The sequence below is a fragment of the Syngnathus acus genome, chromosome 1 (genome assembly GCF_901709675.1).
Source record: "Syngnathus acus chromosome 1, fSynAcu1.2, whole genome shotgun sequence".
In the NCBI taxonomy this organism is placed as follows: Eukaryota; Metazoa; Chordata; class Actinopteri; order Syngnathiformes; family Syngnathidae; genus Syngnathus; species Syngnathus acus.
The window spans coordinates 13,848,230-13,867,582 of NC_051087.1; the positions used below are offsets into that span (position 1 = coordinate 13,848,230).

Below are 19,353 nucleotides of genomic sequence, written 5' to 3' on the forward strand. Positions count from 1 at the left end.
TTCTATAGCCTTCATTTTATGTAGTACTTGCAAATGAACCTACTGAACCTATACTTACTAACAACAGTATTTGATGAGTAAAGTTTACTGTCAAGCTAAAGACGACTTTGTTTTCTGTGAATTTACACATTAGGAACACCAGGCTTACCAGGAACCAAAGGAGGCTTGGGACAGAGGGGACCGAGTGGCCCATCAGGTATGTTTCTAAGAATGTGAATTTCCTCCAAGAACATGGACACTGTCAATTGTCTTTTTAAAATACCTACTAATGTCCATTTAGCTCCGCTTGGATGGCGTAGGGATGTCATTTATGCCAACTAAAATCATTTGACTGTGATTCAATATATGAGAATAATGTCAATGTCAACATGTAAGGCTAAACAAAAGAACTTGTTTTGACTGATCATTAAGGTGAACCTGGAAAAGAGGGACAAAAGGGCTCTAAGGGAACTGCAGGTGAGCAAAAAACAAATTATCTGAAAGCTTATGTATTACGTTGATAAATTATTCCGTTTTACGTCTTACTCATTCAGTTGTGGTCTATATAAAGTGGAACAGCAATGCTTTTGTCTGAATTCCTCGTTTAGCATCACAAGTCCCCCTTTTATACTTGTTCTGAGGTACGGTCTCTTTAAATGCAAATGAGAGACTTCACACCCCACTCCCTCCAGGCAGCAAGATGTGCTCCTCCCGTTACGGTCGTCATATTTGTAGTTTTTTTTAGGTAGCCCTTACTTGCACTGCAAACTTTTTGATTGGATAAAAGATGTCAACGGTAGAAGACTTGTCCATACATACATAACACGCAACAAAATAAATCCCCTCACAATGTTTATGAACACGTCTTGTAAACAGGCATTGCAGTCAAGTTAACCAGTAAGCTATTGCTAGCGTTAGCGAGAAGCTAACAAATGCATTTAACACATTACAACTACTCAAAATACACCCACAAGAAGTGAAAACATAGAGCGCACAGCTCTTAAATCAGCAGAAAGACTGACGCTAATGCTATGGAAACGAGTGCATCATAGACACGCAATAATATGAAAGTGAAATACAGTTTATTATTTTTGTGTCATCTCAAGCTTACCGCTTTACTGTGTCCGTCGTTTCCATAGAACTGAACCATCGACGAAACAAAGTATTTCGGCTAATCCTTCTCGATACTGACAAAAGGTTTCTGAAACACTCGTCCTTGAACAAGCAGGACTTTGCCCACAGATGTGGGAACACTGCTTGAAAAATGAAATTTAACCAGGCACTTCTTTGATGCTCTGATGCTGGGGGACGGTGCAATGAGTTGTGTGGCTTGATGCATCAAACAACGGAACATTTTGATCTCTCCACTTCGGCATCCTTGAGTTGTTTGGACAGCAAAAGTCTCTCCGAGTAATAAAGATGATGGATTTGCGAAACCGTTTTTTTTTTTTTTTTTTTAAATTGAATATATGAACCCATTTCTGCAGGTGTTCCTGGAATACCAGGACAGCCTGGTGCAAAAGGTAAAAGACAAAAGCGATCACTCCTTATAGTGTATCATTGAGTGTGAGTGAGGGGTTTACTTTCTTACTATGAAAAAATACAGACGCTGTTATACAAAGTGTGTGAATGTGTTAGTCAGGCATCATTATAAAACTTCAATATACTTAAATATAGAATGGCTCTATAAATTGAAGTTATGCTGCCCATTTTGCATATTTAATTGTTTGAATGTAAAATATGCTTCTAATAAAGAAAATCTCAAATCTGTCTTTCAGGTGAAAGGGGTGCAGCTGGTCAAGTCATTTCTGCAGGTAGGACTACTGTACTTATTACATTGCAAACAGAAGGAGGAATTAATTTACAAAATGACTAAATTCATTCATTTGTTTCTAGCTGGCTCCAGTACGGTGGCGATCCCGGGACCACCAGGACCAACTGGACCTCCAGGTCCCACTGGAGTTCCTGGTTTGTCTGGTCCCATGGGTCCAAATGGAAATCCTGGTATAATAAGTCTTTGAAATATTTTGCTTATTAAGTGGTTTTAAGTCATGACAGATAACAGGAAGAAGAAGATAATCACTGTACAATATACTATCATCACTGCTATAACACTAATGTGATGTAATCTTCAAGGTCCAAAAGGAGACCGTGGAGAGAAAGGTGACAGAGGTGAGAGAGGAGAAGCTGGCGTCAGCGTCTCAAGATCAGAAACTATCAGTTCAACACGAACCGGTAGTAAGTACCGCACCTGTTTCTTCGGTTCTAGTGTCACTCAAAGCCTGTATCAATATTAAAATGTTACATTCATATGTATAACCAACCCCCGTGACTCTTTTCAAACAGCTCTGTCATCATCGGCTGGACTTAGGGGCCCACCGGGACCTCCAGGGCCTCCTGGAGCCCCAGGTGCTCCTGGTAGGTTCGGAACCTCATAAGTTTAATACCCCTAAAATTGTAGTTACAATTTAGAAAGATTTAATTTATTTGGTGATAGCATAAATAATAGCACAATAAAACTTCCTGTCACCATTCCATACAAACTTATTTTACTTATATAATAGTAAAAAGGTCCAAAATCTTCTTAAAGCATCACCTTATGATGCTCAGTCAGAAATATTCATTCTACATTATTTTTCCACTATCATGGTCAAGCACAGTCTGACTTTTCCACTATATTATATACTCTATCATCGTATATACGTACGTATACTATGTAGGGCCTGGACTTGTCACTCATGGCAAGGTCGGCGAACAACTTCTGAGTGGAACCGTCATTTCCTGGGGTAGGGTTGGGGATGGGGGAATAAATAAAAATTGCTCTATTAGTATTAGCAGAAGAGTTATCTTGCGCTTTATCAACACAATACTTTGCTTAAAATGTTAATGTTGACTTGTGTTCATTTATTTGAAAACATTATTAAGAAGATGCTTTGCACTTGTTTTGCTCTAACTATTGAATTGTTGTGGGTTTAGCTTTACAATAGTCAGTCTTTGTATATGGTTACATTCAATAAAACTCATTGAAATCTTTGGCGATTTTGACACGGAATGATCACCCCATCTCATCTGAGTGAACAAAATATTGAATCGATAATCTAAATTAATTGCCCAACAAAACAAGACAATGAATTACTACTTATTCGTGCACACAACTAATAGCCCACTCTGAGTATTCACAAGCAATGTAGAATCTATATTGATGACGGTTCCTCTCTTTTGTCACAATAGGTGAGAGAAGAGAAGGTCCTACTGGGCGTAGAGGTCCACCTGGAGAGCCAGGTACAGGAACATCAACATTTATACATTACTTACATTATTTTGTATTAGTTATTGACGATAAATGGGGCCAACAGGTATTGGAGTACCTGGACCTGCAGGGCCAAAAGGAGAGCCTGGCAACTTTGAACCTTCATCTGGTTGGTGAAGTTTTTATCTATCTATCTATCTATCTATCTATCTATCTATCTATCTATCTATCTATCTATCTATCTATCTATCTATCTATCTATCTATCTATCTATCTATCTATCTATCTATCTATCTATCTATCTATCTATCTATGTCCTATTCAGATGTGATTTTCTAAGCCACCCCCCCTTTTGCCTCAGGAACCTTCTTTGCTGGACCTCCAGGACCACCAGGACCTCCTGGACCCCAGGGCCCACAGGGTACACTTGAAAATCAAGCCATAATCCTAACAAGCTGTACAGTTCAGTTAACAATTCTGTGTCCTGATGTAGCCCAAAATCATTTTTAAATTGTTATATTATGGGGTTCTTCTTATTTCAATTCTGTTGTGACCATTAAAAGTAAAAGTCAATGACACCCAATTAGTGGACAGCATTAGAAACTAGCTCCATCCTGCCATTATTGTTCATTAATGTATTACAATACTGTGTTGGTAAAGCCAATGAAACAGTGATGGTACATTCTCTGTACCTTTTTAACTTTCGACACTAAACCAAACTGTACTGCCTGGGGAATTTTTTTTTTCTGAAATTTTTTCCAAAGTTTGTTATTGAACCATTGTTAATAGATGAAAGCTCTTTGTGGAATTAATGAATGCCTGTTTGTTATACCGGAATAGGATACTTTGATTTGTTTGTAACAATGTATTTCTTATCATCATCATTAGGTGAGCGAGGACTCAGAGGTTACCAAGGTACGAAGATGAACATGCCTATTGTACCAATGTTACGTTCCCTCTTTAAAAAAATAAAATAAAATAAAAATAATATACATACATACATACATACATACGCACACGCACGCACGCACTCATGCACACACACACGCATACATACATGCATACGCACGCGCACACACACGCACACACACACACACGCACACACACACACGCACACACACGCACACGTAGAATGTAATAAATACATCTTCCCTTCTATTTGTTTCAGGAGAACCAGGTCAGCCAGGGTTGGCAGGAATTCCAGGCGGATCAGGTATTAAAAGTCAGGTTTGTACAGTGGTGCCTTGACATATGAGTGACATTTCAAGTTTCTCAAGATGCAATTCATAATTCAGCCAATATTTTTGCGTTGACAAGCTGTGTGGTGGCATTTCTATTCATTTCAGTGAGGAAAGACAATTTGAGTGATTAAGAATGTGATTATACAATGATTTTAACTCCTATGTCAAGGCATCCCCAAACACTTTTTAAGATTTTACAGTACACTTGTGAAGTACAATTTTGCTGTTTTTAACTTTTAAATACAGTACAGTTGGATTTAATATTTGAGAGCTGTTTTTAAAGCTTTGTTTAATTTTCACACAGTAATTACAATTACAATACATTATTTGAATCTATGTAGCTATTGTTGGGGCAGTTGGAAAGCCAAATATTATTTGAGATAGTACTTGGCATAAGCACTGCTATATTGGATTTGGGTTTCAAAGCAACACTAAGAGATAGCCAAAACTAAAACATTTGTGCATTTCTTACAGGTGGTTCAGGATTCTCTGGAGTCTCCCTTGGTAAGATTATTGTAATGCATGTTTAATATGAAAAGTATGGTTATGTATCATTACCAATCCCTTACAGAATCATGTCCTCAGTTGCATCACATGAAAGAATAGGTATATTACTTTGTACAGTATGCTGATTGAGAAAAACAAGAAGGTAGTTCAGATGGGCAACATTTGTAAGCGTCTCTCTCTCTCTCTCTCTCTCTCTCTCTCTCTCTCTCTCTCTCTCTCTCTCTCTCTCTCTCTCTCTCTCTCTCTCTCTCTCTCTCATCCTAAACCTTAAAGAGATAGTGAACTCGTAAATTTTATTTGGAATAATAAGTTCTGTGCAGCCCAACTAGTCTAAACCCAGTGTTGTGATTACTGTTTCGTTTATGAAATATGAATTAAAGAGGTGAAATCCATAAATTTTTATCCAGTTTTCTGAAGCTGAGCCGTGATTGGTTCCATTCTTGCTAGTGAGGACAAAGTGCATACAATGGACAATACACCACACAAGTGAGATAATAACTAAATGCTCCATGCTTTGCCATATACTTCTAATTTTGACAAAAAACACCTCTGTTGTGATGTATGGAATTTAAAAGTGGCGCTTTTGGAAAGTGGAACAAATTTTTAAAGTTTGCTGATGGCAACAATGTCTGGTGGTGTCCAATAAAGTGATGTAGTACGAGCCCATCTGAAAATGCCTGCACTGGAAGTGGCACTGGGACAGCTACAGTATACCGGAAGCATTTTTTTGGTGAATTTCAGTAAAATTGTTAATGCATTTGTACAAGGGGGCTCATCAAGACGAGGATTACCTGGACCTCCTGGACCACCTGGTCCACCTGGAAGAGGTTGGAGTGCATCAGGATCAAGTGAAATGGGCCAGTACATTGCAGAGTACATTCAGAGTGAGATGTTGTTTATTTATTTCCAATGTCACTCTATTAATCCATTGTGATTAATGACGAATTCAACAAAACTGTTTTGAAATCTAGGTGGAAACCTTAAGCAGTATTTGGTGGGGCCTCCGGGACCTCCAGGGCCTCCAGGGGTCTCAGCGGCTTCAGGTGCCGTGATGGTAGATGATGTAGCAAACCGAGTCATTGCCTACATGCAGAGTAAGGATGGGTCACTGTTGTTTTGTTATTTTTTTGAATATTAGTATTGGTGGGAAAGAATGTTCTGATCTCCTGCTTCATTGCCAAGCACTGTACTGAGCAATACTACACAAAAGAGATGCCATAGCAGAAGTCTGCTTTTAGTATGCGATGAAGTGATGTTCTACTAAAGATCACAAAGCAGTTGACATCGTATCAACAGCACATTTGTTGGTTGTAGAAATGCAGTCATTTTTTATTCTAGATGCTATTAATTAAAAGTCCCACTCCATTGACAGAATATAATACGTAACATGTGATCTGTGTGGTTAAACTGTTCAAACTAAAGTATAGTCCAATAATCCAGGTCAGGGCAGAGGATATGGTGGGACTTCTGGCTCGCTTGGTCTGGGTGTTCAAAGTGGCTCCATGTCTGTCGATGACCTCATTGCCCTTTTACAGCGTAGGTCTTATGAAACTGCTCAAAGATTCCAAATTTGTCGAAAACATGCTTGACAGCACAATATGTGCGTGAATTTGTTTGCAGGAGAAGAGGTGAGAAGGTATGTTGCTGGTCCACCTGGTCCACCAGGGCCCCCTGGAGCACCAGGTCAAGGAAGTTATAGATTTAGCATGCAGGAAGTGGCTGAACGTGTCATCAGTTTGATGAAAGGTACAATAAAATCTTCTTCCATTGGCATTAGTATTACGCAAAACCACAAATTAATTTGAGAAAACCTCCTTACTCCTCCTTACAACTCCTTAAAACATGAAAAAACCAAGCAAATAAACAAACCGAAAAGTATCAGGGAAATAGAAGAAAAGTTAGTACTATAAAATGATAACTAAATGACAAACAAAGACATGTCCACAGTAGCAACTTTACTAATGGTTGGCTGTTGGTCCTCTTTTTCTTAAAGCTGGTCTCACAATATTTAAGCGTTATGATTTGATAACATCAGTATGTCTAACCATGAGTCTGTCTGACATCAGAGAGGGGCATGTTTGGTGCATCTGGACAAGGAAATGGCTTCTCGAGTAAGTGACAACATTTATTTATGGCATTTATCCAATCAAATTGTCTTATACTAATGGAGATTTATTTTTAATGCCCAATCAGGTACTGTTGGACCCCAGGGGCCACCTGGTGTGCCAGGTCCCCCTGGACCTCCTGGAGCATCAGGAACTGGGAACTACTTGAGCTCAGATGTTCGTGAATATTTGCAAAGTGAGTGTGAAAAAAGAATATCATCACTCTCATAGATAAATAATTCTATTAGATACTAAATCAACACTGTTATACGACTTTGTTATTTTAAAGGTATTGCCGGTAGAGGTACTCCAGGTCCACCAGGGCCCCCTGGACCCATGGGTCCACCTGGGACAAGCACTGAACTTACCTACATTGGTGGTGCGAACGGCGAGACGATCACAGCAGATAGACGGGAATATGTCAGCAGTGAGTACAAAACATTTCTGGTACAAAATGTTAGTCAAGAGTTCTTTGTTAAGCATTTGTTCTTCCATTTGAAACTGGCTCTGTGGACGATGTGATAATATTTGGGAACTGTCTTAAGGTGGTAGGACAAGAGGAGGTATGTTTGGCATTCCTGGTCCACCTGGTCCTCCTGGACCCCCAGGAGAAAAGGGAGATTCGGGTGTATCTGGTGGTAGGAATTGGCACGTGGATACTACTGGAGACTACTCCAGTATGGCTGTGGGAATCACAGATTACATCAAATGTAGGTGGTAAACAAGAAAGACACATGTGCTACAGTGGAATTATTTTGATGTCTCTTGTCCTCATCACCTCTGTCTACATGTAGCCCATGGCCTGCTTCGAGATGTTGTCCAAGGTGGTGCTGTCCAAGGGCCTCCGGGACCTCCCGGTCCTCCTGGATACAGCCAGTGGTTTGGTTCTCAAGATAATGCTGTGGATATTGTGGAGTACATCAAATGTGAGTACATATCTGCTCAGATTGCCCTCAAATTTAGATGTTAAATTACAAGGCTATTTTACTCTGAGATGTTCATCAAACTTGAGGACGTTAAACATAAGCTATGGGACAAACAGATGTTTGGATCATATCTGACTCTGAACCATGGGGCTTCTTTGAACCAAAATCTTTTTTGACTTTGACTCTTGGAAATATTGATCCTCCAGACAAATTGTCGTAGAAATGGCTGGGAACTGCAGCATTACATTCAGGGATGCTGTGTTAAACCCTCTGGACATGTCATCCTCAGCCCAAGGTCTGCTCTATGACTCTGGAAGAGATCAATATGGCCGTTCTGGGCAAGGACTAAGAGGACCACCTGGACCTCCAGGACCTCCAGGGTCCACCCGTTGGTATGGTTCTCAAGGAAACGCAACAGATCTAGTGGAATACATAAGATGTAAGTGGATTCTGACAATGCTTCCTGCTCTAAACAAAATACAAGATTCAAGATTCAAGATTCAAGAGTTTTTATTCGCCATGTTTGAGCGTGCCAAACAAGGAATTTGACTTCGGTAAAACACACCCTCTGTTCAACATATAGGTGACTAACAACACTCAGGACATGTGAATAATGGCAAAAAACAGTGTAGACAAATTCAAAAGGTGTGAAGAGCAGGATGTTATTGCACAGTAATGCCTCTGAGACTCTATGAGTGGTGTGAGTTCATCAGAGCAACAGCCCGGGGGAAGAAGCTGTCTCGGTGTCTGCTGGTTTTGGCGTACCGAGCTCTATAACGCCGTCCGGAGGGGAGTAGTTCAAACAGACTGCAACCTGGGTGAGAAGGGTCTGTAGAGATGTTCCTTGCACGTTTCCTGGTCCTGGACAGGTACAAGTCTTGGATAGATGGGAGGTTGATTCCAATGATCTTTTCTGCAGTCCTGATTGTCCGTTGCAGTCTGTGCTTGTCTTGTTTGGAGGCTGATCCAAACCAGACAGTGATGGAGGTGCAGAGGACAGACTGGATGATGGCAGTGTAGAAAGTCTTCAGAAGCTCTCGCGGCAGGTTGAACTTCTTGAGCTGTCTCAGGAAGTACAGCCTCTGCTGGGCCTTCTTCCGGACAGAGTCTATGTGGCCGGTCCATTTCAGGTCCCGAGAGATTGTGGTTCCCAGGAACTTGAAGGTGTCTGTGGAGAGAATAGTATTACTTGCGGATAGTGAGGGGTTAAAAGTGGTGAAGGGTCTCGCCTGAAATCCACTGTCATCTCCACGGTCTTGAGCGGGTTCAGCTCCAGATGGTTTTGGTTGCACCAGTGGACCAGCCGCTCCACCTCCTGTCTGTACGCAGTCTCATCACCGTCCTGGATCAGTCCGATGAGAGTGGTGTCGTCTGCATACTTCAGGAGCTTCACAGGAGAGTCATCTGAGGAGAAATCATTGGTGTAGAGAGAGAAGAGCAGTGGGGAGAGGACGCACCCCTGAGGGGCTCCAGTATTGGTGGTCCGGGTGTCAGATGTGATGCCCCCCAGCCTCACACGCTGTCTCCTGTCGGTCAGGAAGCTGGTGATCCACTGACAGGTGGGGGCAGGCACCGCAAGCTGGATGAGCTTCTGTTGGAGGATGTCAGGAGCGATGGTGTTGAACGCCGAGCTGAAGTCCACGAACAGGATCCTGGCGTACGTTCCTGGGGTGTCCAGGTGGTGCAGGATGTAGTGCAGTCCCATGTTGACCGCATCATCCACTGACCTGTTTGCCCGGTAGGCAAACTGGAGGGGGTCAAGCAGGGGGCCCGTGACCTCCTTCAGGTGGTTCAGCACTAACCTCTCGAAAGATTTCATGACCACAGATGTCAGTGCGACGGGTCTATAGTCATTCAAACCTGTGATGGCGGGCTTCTTGGCCACTGGAACGATGGTGGAGCTCTTGAAGCACGAGGGCACCTCACACAGCTCCAGAGAACGGTTGAAGATCCGTGCAAAGGTGGGCGCCAGCTGTTCAGCGCAGACTTTCAAGCAGGAAGGTGACACGCCGTCTGGGCCCGGTGCCTTCCTGGTCTTTTGTCTCCGGAACATCTGGCGCACTTCCTCCTCGCGGACCTGGAGTGCGGGTGCGGCCTCTGCAAGAGAGAGAGTGGGTGACAACGATGATAGAGGTGTGGACAGAGCAGTTGTGGGGAGAGGTGAGTATGTAGATTGTGCTGCAGGAAGTCCCGTTGTGTGGGAGGACCGATCAAACCTGCAGTAGAACTTATTCAGCTGGTTAGCAAGCCTTGGGCTCTCCACAGGACGGGGGGTTCGTTTCTTGTAGCCCGTGATGCTCTGCAGACCTTTCCACACTGTTGAGGGATCAGGATTGGCAGAGAGGTGTCTCTTCAGGTTCTCCCCGTACAACCTCTTGGCTTTCCTGACCTCTCGGTTCAGTGTGTTTCTGGTCTGCCTGAACAGGTCGCGGTCGCCGCTCCTGTAGGCCTCCTCCTTGACTTTGCGCAGCCTCCTGAGGTTCGGTGTAAACCAAGGTTTGTCGTTGTTGTACGTGCAGAAGGTCTTAGTCTGCACACACAGATCCTCACAAAAACTGATGTATGATGTGACAGTGTCAGTGAGTTCATGCAAGTCTGAAGTTGCAGCTTCGAAAGCTCCCCAATCGGTGCAGTCAAAGCAGGCTTGGAGGTCCTGCCTTGACTCCACTGTCCACTTCCTCACAGTCCTCACCACAGGCTTAGAAGTTTTTAGTTTCTGCCTGTAGGCCGGGATCAGATGAACTAGACAGTGGTCCGAGAGTCCTAAAGCTGCACGAGCCGCAGAGTGGTATGCATCCTTGATCACGGTGTAGCAGTGGTCCAGAGTCTGTGCCCCTCTGGTGGGACACGTTACGTGCTGTCTGTATCTGGGGAGTTCGTGTGCGAGGTTCGCCCTGTTAAGATCACCCAGAACAATGATTAGTGAGTTTGGTAGAAGTTTCTCCATGTCTGTTACCTGGTCAGCCAGCATCTGCGTGGCTTCACTCGCACGTGCGTGTGGTGGGATGTAAACAGCCGCCATGACGATCGAGGAGAACTCCCGTGGTGAATAGAACGGCCGGCAGTTTATGAAAAGTGTTCATAAAATACGCTCAAAAAGAGCACCTGTCCATATGAATTTGATGCAAATCCTTACTAAGCAATAAAGTACAATGGAACTACAGCTTTGCAGATTCAGCAAGCTTTTCTTCAAAGTAATACAATTATTATTGAAGATTTGATCAGCACTATGAACTAAACAACCATTTATCTCATTTATAGCTCACGGTGTGTTACGTGACATCATCAGAGAGTACAGCAGTCATATCCACCAAGGACCTCCAGGCCCTCCTGGTCCTTCAGGTCAAAGTCAAGGGTTCGGTTCGAGTGGAAATTACACACATCTTGTGGAATACCTCCAATGTAAGCAATCACATGACAATCAATGGGACGTGTTACACAAACACTGGAAAGCAAACATTGACATTTTACAATTCAATGTTTTTCTAGCACGTGGTTTAATTGGTGACAGAAGATGGAACAACTACGAACACAGTGTTCAAGGGCCACCAGGACTTCCAGGGCCTCCAGGAGCTCCTGGATACAGCCGAGTGTTTGGCTCCCAAGCAAACGTCACTGATTTAGTGGAATTTATCAGAAGTAAAGGACTTTTGACTTTTCAAAACATTGCGAATCTAATTGTAGAAAAGAAAAAAAAAACAGCTGAATGAGGTTAAGTGCAAGATGACAATTCCACATTTCTCCCACAGCAAACGGTGCCATTGTCGGAGCACCAGGGAGACCAGGACAAAAAGGGGAAATAGGATTCCCAGGCCCAAAAGGAGACAGAGGTACACTTTCAAAATAACGATACTCTACTTTGATATTGGCTACCATTCGGAATTCTGATTTTATCGTTTGTGGCACTGTGAGGTATTCGTTAGCATGTCTGTCTCACAGTTCAGATTCTGGCTTTGACCAAATGACCACTCCAAACTGTCCAGAAGTGTGATTTTGAGTGTGAATGATTGCCCGGTGAACCGTTCATGGTGTACGCCGCCTAGCGGCCAAAGATGATCAGCTGGTGTAGGCTCCAACATACCTGTGACCATTGTGAGGATAAGCAGTTTAGAAGATGTAGGCTCCAACATACCTGTGACGATTGTGAGGATAAGCGGTTTAGAAGATGAATGAATGATTGTATTTCACATGTCCTGGGAACGACTGCAGACCAGTCCAGAGCCCCCAAATCAAATGGGTTAAGATCCCTCCCTCCCTCCCTCCCTCCAAATCCATCCATCCCTCCCTCCCTCCCTCCCTCCCTCCCTCCCTCCCTCCCTCCAAATCCATCCATCCATCCATCCATCCATCCATCCATCCATCCATCCATCCATCCATCCATCCATCCTAACCGTCACCATAAATCATTTTGTCTGTATGGATGCAGGTGACCGTGGATATCCAGGGCAACAAGGGCCCAAGGGAGAAAACGGTGAGTGGTCAGCTTGATGGTTGGCACCTCAATTTTTCAGTTCCTTGTACTATCATGGCTGGGTTTTGACCTTAGTGAACCTCATACACCAATAATGCGTGACATACTGTACAATCCTTCTCCAATATTTACGTACTAAGTGTCGATTTACTGTAGTTTCATCTGACTTTCTGAGTCATCAAATTCATTTTTTAAATATACTTTAGTAAATTTTATAACTTTATGATCCTAATGTTTCTCACAATGTTGGTTTTATTTATTAGCACTATTAACGTTTTTATCTCTCTCTAAAAAACTTGATTTGATATAAACTGAACAATGTCTTACTTTTTCAGGTGACTACTCAGGAGTTTCAAGGAGGTCAAAGAGGCATACTGGTGTCTGAGCCACATGACTATGTGGATGAAGGTGTGATGCACAATTGTTCGTTTTACAAGAGTAAATGTATGCAATATTTTTTCATTACTGTATCTGCTTCGCTATCAGGGATCGTATTGAAAATGAATTTTAAACCAATAGCCGAAGCTTTTATTGTTAATTCACAAGTGTGACTAGACTTGGACACGCGTACAATCAAACCAACTGCTGTTATTATATTCAGTGTATATATTTTGTACTTATGTGCAGTTGAATGTAGCTTGAAACAAAATTTAGTGGACCAACTTTACAAAGCTGGGGTTTACTTTTGGGTTTCAGCTTGTGGGAAAAAATATATATGGCCATTTTCAAAGAACTCATAGCAAGACTAAGCACAGCTGTCGTACAGAGGAAACTTTATTTACAGAAAAATGAAAATCTACATGACGGAGGACACCTAGAAACTATACATTTTTAAAAATGAATTATTTTTCATGTGAATTATTAAATTGATATCACAGCAAAGTCATTATAACTACGCAAGACTTAATTTCACGATTACAGCTTTAAGTTGTTCTACGATACAAAATGAGAGAAGCAAGTAAGTGGCCGGTTTTATTTACCCGAAATATTGCTTAGTTATGTCATGTAAAAAAAGTGCACAGCTTTCCACTTTGTTTTTGTGCCTTACTATTAAATACCTTCAGAAACACTTGATAGAAAGATAGCATGAAATGAGTTGATAATTCAAGAAAGCCTAAACAAGTCAGGCCCCCATTTTGCTTGAACTTCATTAGATGTGAACATCCTCGCAAACCAAAAACACAAACACGAAAACACGAACAAACATGCAAAGAGCTCATCTTTTGTTTCTTTTAATCCAGACAATTTATGCAGTGAGGATGAATTTATTACAAAAAAAAATCGGATGCATTGTAGCTCAAATTAACCTTTCAAAAGCATTATGGCTATTTAAGCAAATCAGACTCGTGACACCTGCTAAAGAAATGTTTTTTTGGTGAAGCTGATTAAGAAATGACAAACAATAATTAAGCTCATAGATGAATGCTCTTGTTGATTAGCATGTACACAATAATAAAAGGATGGATTTCGTCATTGTCCCTGAATACTGTTCATTTTTACCCATAACTGCATAATGGGAAAATTCTAACTGTTTTAGTGGTGAATAAAATGCTGGTTTATTGCTAAAACACAGTGGTGCTATCATTTATTGGATTCCACATATGACGTTCTCAATAGAACTGTCATCTTGTTTTAATGTGCGATTCTGGCTATAATAATGTCTTCTGACACCTTCTCCATTGTTATGCATAACAGAAAAATGCCACCTGCCATTTACAGCTTGATTCTCCCATCTTGAGACAGAAAGGCATTCGGGGGGCGGCGGGGAGAAAAACACAAAGCGCTGAATTAGTAGAACTACTGTACTTAAGCCCAGCTGCATCTCAACCTACAGTAAGATTCTAAATCAGAGATGCATACGAGGATTGACCGTATTCATCATTGATTTACGATAACCAAAAATCTTATGATCATCTAAAATGTTTCCAATTAACGTTACAAGAAATGCGATATAAATAGCTGCAGGAAACAGAGGTGTTCAAAGAGGGGTAAACCTCGTACATCCTTTACTGGTGGCCCAAGTAGGAGAGGAAGGCACAGGCTCAGCCACATTAGTCCAACTGCTGAAAGGACAGCAGGGGTTGGCCTAGAAACCAGTGGACTGGACGCTGGGGATTGGATAAAACTTGGAAATGCGACTCTGTGCGGAGGGGTTAAGGCACTCGGACTCTCCGCTCATCTTAAAAAACATTTCCTGCTCCTGCAACTTCCTGGCAAACTCTTCTTCCAGGGCCTGTGAGCCACAAGGGAAAACAACAATGTTGAACTATATTTAACATACATACCAACATGCAACATCATAATTTGCTTTGAAAAAAATGTCTAATTTTCCCTCCTTGCTGCTCTTTGGATTTTGTTTGTTCTGTTTCTTGTCAGTTGAACATGTATTAATAATAAGCGTATATGTATGAATATTCCTTTTGAAACTATAATTCCCACCAAGTGAGATATTTTCAATTTTCTAGCTTGAATTCAGCCTGTCATGCAACACATCCAGAAATTATTCTCAGCACTTTACTTTTCTCACATTTCTCACATTCGACTACAATTCAAAAGTATCGTCCACTTTTATTAGTTCATCGTCAGTATAAATAGTTTACTTTTCTCAGCGTTTAACTTTTTCAATGAGCACTATATCTCATTCAGAATTCAGATGATTGGATGTAATTTCTAAAGGCCCACACACCCGAACTGTCCATGTAAGTTTCCACAGTCGATAGTTCATGTCCAAACACAAACCAAGCATAAAGTCAACTAATTTGTTTGTTGATTGCCAAGACAGGAATGTCTTGAAGCATACATCTGAAGGATACAGAAAGGTTCTCATGCGTAAATAACCACAGTGGCCTCCATTATTCATGAATGAAAAAAATTCAGGACTGCCTGCCGAAAGCTGGATGTTGTTTTTAGCTAAACAAAACAAAACAAAACAAACAAACAAAAAAAAACTCCACCCTTTTTCCAGGTTCTCATTATGATGAGTGGTTTAAGGAAGAAAATGCATTCCATTTTGGAATTATTGTGCAATATAAGACAAAGTGGAAAAATTCAAGTGCTGTGAATCCTTTCAAGATGCATTTTGCATTGTTATAAAATCGGATCTTTCAATGCCTGACTTTGGGCTCACAGATGCTCTTTTTTAATTTAAATGATTATCCAAGTGTTACCACCTTCTTTCTGGGTCGTAGCTTCTCTCGCCATTCTTTCAGCTCCACGCTATGCTCCTCATCCAGCTCCTTCAGCTTCTGCGTCTCATGTTCAATCAGCAGATGGCACTTCTCGTTCTGTGAATACAGAACATAAAAGGTGTCAATGGATATAGCGTTAAAACACTGAAAAGAATCATTTACAAGCCGTACTTGCAACTGCTGCAGCTCTCGAATGTTGCCGTCACATTGCAGCTGTAAATCTCGCATCTGGTTTTCATGTTTCTGATGCTGGTGGAGTCGCTCGTTCTTTTGTCTCTTTTCTTCTTGAACTGCAAACTTAGAGAGACACTACACGTTATATGGAAAATTGACTTTTTAATTTCTTTTTTTTTATTTTTTTTTTTAATAGCAAGTAGTTGGGCTGTATGTTGGGCACATAAATATTTTATGGGACTTGCCTCTGCGCCTATGAGGGAGCCATTCCGCAATTCACCCTACAGTGAAGTGGAGGGGTCGCAAACTTGTTTGGGTGAGAGACATTTATTTGGAAGATTTCCCGACCTGATTAGCAGATGACACAACGATTTCGTGGTGTGATTATACCCGGTCCACTATCCACCATTAATGTGCTCAGTGAAGGCTTGCATTTATTGGCTTTTAAGTTCAACCCATGTGTCATTCCCATATCTGTACTAATGACCTTGAGTTGTTTGCTGAAAAGAATTCAGAGCCGTCCTTTCCATGGAACATTTTACAGACAGAAAGATGGCTGTTGTATGGTACACCCCCCCCATCATGACAATCTTGTACATGGAAAGGAGGACACCACCTATCCCCCCCACATACAATGCCATCCTTTCATCCATTCCAAAGCTACCTTTGTTTTTCCCTCTATCAAACAACAAAGCAGTCTCTTGGTGGCTTGAGTCAGCTCCACTACCTTCTGAATGGAATATTAATAAAGGAGTTTCCACCCAACGACTCTTGTTGACAGACAAAGGGGTCTCGCTCATGCCAAAAGAATAGTTAGGGTGCAACTTCAACTTGGAGAATAAATAATTGAGTTTCCCGGACAACAACACAGGTCAGTTTAGTCCTAACCCCGCCTTGTAGCACGAACTGTTGCTAAGATGAGAAGCGGAACGTCTTCTAGGGCAACCATTTGACAGTCCGGTTACGATCGATTCCATGCCCTAAGAATGAACTGATCCGGATGAATGAGAGTATTCACAGGCCAGGTGAGATACAGTATGTCTTTTCCTTTCGTAAACGGTCAAGAGTAACCTTTGCGAAAGGGGGCTTAAAGGTTGCATTGAGGCACTCTTCCAGTGTTTCTAGAATCGGAACGATCTGCGAGGTGATTCCGGGTCATCTTGCTCGAATAGGATATGAAAGTTTCGAAGGAAAAACGAGAATCCGAAGGGGGCCTATAATGCAGAGTACACAGTTGCTCACCAATTTCAGCCAGACAAGAAAAAAAAGGAGTGATAGCAATTTGCTGGAGGCTTTTGGTCAAAATTATGTTTAGTCCACATTGCTATTACCTGTTTGACCTTCTCTCTCTCTTGCTCCAGTGTGACAACAGCTCCGGTGATGCGAAGACTTTTCTTGAACATGGCCATGCGGGTTTTGGCCTCACTGCGTTGAATCTTTGGCAGTCTGGCTCTTTCCTGAGTCTGCTTGTTCTTCATCTCTTCAATCAGTCGCTGGTTGTAGCGCTGCATTTGCTCCATCTCCTGCAGGGGAGGAAATAAAATAGTCTCAGGTTCCACTGTCGAATAAATGTGGAGGCATAACTTGGAAAGTGAGTGCGTGAGTGCGAGTAGGACAATAAGGCACACCTTTTCGTGTCTTTTCAGCAGCTGATGTCGTTGCATGAAGTATTGGTCTTTCAGCTGCTGCTTGAACAGTTGGTGTTTCTCCTGCAGATGACGCTCTTCCAGCTCCCACATGGCAGCCTCCCTTGCTGTGTGCGGACAGACATAAATGTGCAAAGGTTAAAGAAAAAAACCAACAGGACAAAACTGGCAGTTTTGTAGACGAGTAAAATTGTATCTGATGTCAGATGACATGCAGTAAGTCAGAAATAGTGAATAGCAGAAAAGTGGTCCAGTGAATGATAGCTGATCAGTCAAGGACCCCAGCTCTTACCTGAAGTTAAGTGGGATGGAATCCAGGTTCCACGTGACTTGCACAGAACAAATGGTATACAAACTGGATGAAGGCTTTAAGTGCTTGTGTGCAAGGAGATTTGAAGCTGTAAAGTTACTTTTGCTGCCTGTGAAAGTAATCCTCAACCAGGCTCCCATGACTTGGTTCAGCATGTTTTTTCTCAGAAAGTATTTTTGTGAGCATACTAAGTCCCATGCATGTTTAGTATGCAATAACAAGATGTTCACTAATCGAAGGAGAGCGGACGGCGCCTTTCTCCATAAAGAAAAGGACTACTGCTTATCTAACTTGAAGAAAATGTCACGCTGAATGCCAGCGATCACAATAAATGCGAGAAAAGCTCCTGCTGTCCAAATGATAAAAAAAGCACTCACACATTCTTGACGAGGGGTAAAATTATAAAGTGGGCCAGCCGCGTTTTTCTCCATGTTTGATTCTCTATTTTGAGCACATTTGGTATAATTTTAACACCGGTAAATAAATATGTGCTTATGGACTCAAAGTTTTTTATCCTTTATTTGGAAACAAATGACATGTACTTAGAAAAGAAATGACTATTGTACTACTGAATGTTGGTATGTGGCAACTATGAAAAATCATGATCTTCCTTCTCGCATATGGTTGTGGCACGAAAACCACACAAGCAAACAGAAGTGACACTTGTCATTACCTCTAAGAAGCTGCTGCTTGTGGTTGAGGCAGTCTCTCTCGATGGTGGCCAGCTCATGTTTGTGGTGCTGGATAATTTTCTTCAGAGCGCTGTCAAGATCCTGCTGCTGCTTCTGAAGGAACTCCTGCTCCTATATGTGAAGTTATACAACTAATTTAGTCAATATTTTTCTTTACACTGTCATGTTCCTCATGTAACTGTCGAGTTGAAAATGGTTGAAAAAAATAGGTAAAAGTAAACCAACGTCCGAATGAGAGATGGTTCTGTCAAATATAAAGGTACAATGTCTATTTACACACAAAGCAAGGAACAAAGCAGACAGTTTGATCTGATGACACTGACATAAAAACAATGACCTGCTTATAAATCACTATATTCTGGCCAACACGGTTCACATTATACACAATAAATACAAATACTTAACTTTTTAATATGAGGTTCACAAATTGACAGCCCACCCTAAAAAAAACATTTCATCTACTTTATTCAAATTGAAAAGTGATCTTAAGCTTGGTGTTTAGTGGATGCGCAAGGTAACAATCCCATCTGAATGCATTCTCAGTTCCAATGAGGATGCATTCAAAACAAAATGTACACAGGTGAGTTCACTTACATCCTGTACAGGAGCATTACACAGGGTACAGGAGGACAACTGAAAGGACTGAATCATAACATGGGCCACTCCCTGTGGATCAAAGTACTGTATATTACACTCCAACACATTGTACTATGCACCGCACACAGGTCCCCACTGTCCCTGACAGAGCAAACGTGCAAGTGGACGGTTGAAGGAGGAAAAACGCTAGCTGTATCATCATTATACAGTACTTGGCATGCAAACAGTTTATGCAAGAGTTGCGGGGAAGCTACAGGGTCGGAAAAT

At 41.7% G+C, this 19,353-nt stretch overlaps 2 protein-coding genes across 8 annotated transcripts in view; one reads left to right on the forward strand and one right to left on the reverse strand.

Annotated features, from left to right (window-relative positions):
- Positions 1-13,760, forward strand: part of LOC119124294 (collagen alpha-1(XVII) chain-like) — a 27,998-nt gene extending 14,238 nt beyond the window's left edge. For all 7 annotated transcript variants that reach the window (XM_037254065.1, XM_037254110.1, XM_037254121.1 and 4 more), the window contains 28 exons: positions 134-196; positions 412-456; positions 1,467-1,502; positions 1,758-1,793; positions 1,876-1,983; positions 2,116-2,217; positions 2,326-2,397; positions 3,211-3,261; positions 3,336-3,398; positions 3,591-3,650; positions 4,118-4,144; positions 4,398-4,442; positions 4,945-4,974; positions 5,745-5,861; positions 5,949-6,071; positions 6,418-6,513; positions 6,598-6,723; positions 7,044-7,088; positions 7,171-7,278; positions 7,372-7,509; positions 7,628-7,792; positions 7,877-8,008; positions 8,298-8,447; positions 11,270-11,410; positions 11,498-11,647; positions 11,758-11,838; positions 12,435-12,479; positions 12,815-13,760. In XM_037254065.1, the coding sequence (XP_037109960.1) occupies positions 134-196; positions 412-456; positions 1,467-1,502; positions 1,758-1,793; positions 1,876-1,983; positions 2,116-2,217; positions 2,326-2,397; positions 3,211-3,261; positions 3,336-3,398; positions 3,591-3,650; positions 4,118-4,144; positions 4,398-4,442; positions 4,945-4,974; positions 5,745-5,861; positions 5,949-6,071; positions 6,418-6,513; positions 6,598-6,723; positions 7,044-7,088; positions 7,171-7,278; positions 7,372-7,509; positions 7,628-7,792; positions 7,877-8,008; positions 8,298-8,447; positions 11,270-11,410; positions 11,498-11,647; positions 11,758-11,838; positions 12,435-12,479; positions 12,815-12,864 (2,405 nt within the window). In that variant the 3' untranslated portion in view covers positions 12,865-13,760. The remainder of the gene's footprint in view (positions 1-133; positions 197-411; positions 457-1,466; positions 1,503-1,757; positions 1,794-1,875; positions 1,984-2,115; positions 2,218-2,325; positions 2,398-3,210; positions 3,262-3,335; positions 3,399-3,590; positions 3,651-4,117; positions 4,145-4,397; positions 4,443-4,944; positions 4,975-5,744; positions 5,862-5,948; positions 6,072-6,417; positions 6,514-6,597; positions 6,724-7,043; positions 7,089-7,170; positions 7,279-7,371; positions 7,510-7,627; positions 7,793-7,876; positions 8,009-8,297; positions 8,448-11,269; positions 11,411-11,497; positions 11,648-11,757; positions 11,839-12,434; positions 12,480-12,814) is intronic.
- Positions 13,414-19,353, reverse strand: part of slkb (STE20-like kinase b) — a 19,183-nt gene continuing 13,243 nt past the window's right edge. The window contains exons 13-18 of the mRNA XM_037254410.1: positions 18,471-18,600; positions 17,470-17,594; positions 17,173-17,364; positions 15,839-15,964; positions 15,650-15,763; positions 13,414-14,712 (exon numbers count right to left, since the gene is read on the reverse strand). Of these exons, the coding sequence (XP_037110305.1) occupies positions 14,566-14,712; positions 15,650-15,763; positions 15,839-15,964; positions 17,173-17,364; positions 17,470-17,594; positions 18,471-18,600 (834 nt within the window). The 3' untranslated portion in view covers positions 13,414-14,565. The remainder of the gene's footprint in view (positions 14,713-15,649; positions 15,764-15,838; positions 15,965-17,172; positions 17,365-17,469; positions 17,595-18,470; positions 18,601-19,353) is intronic.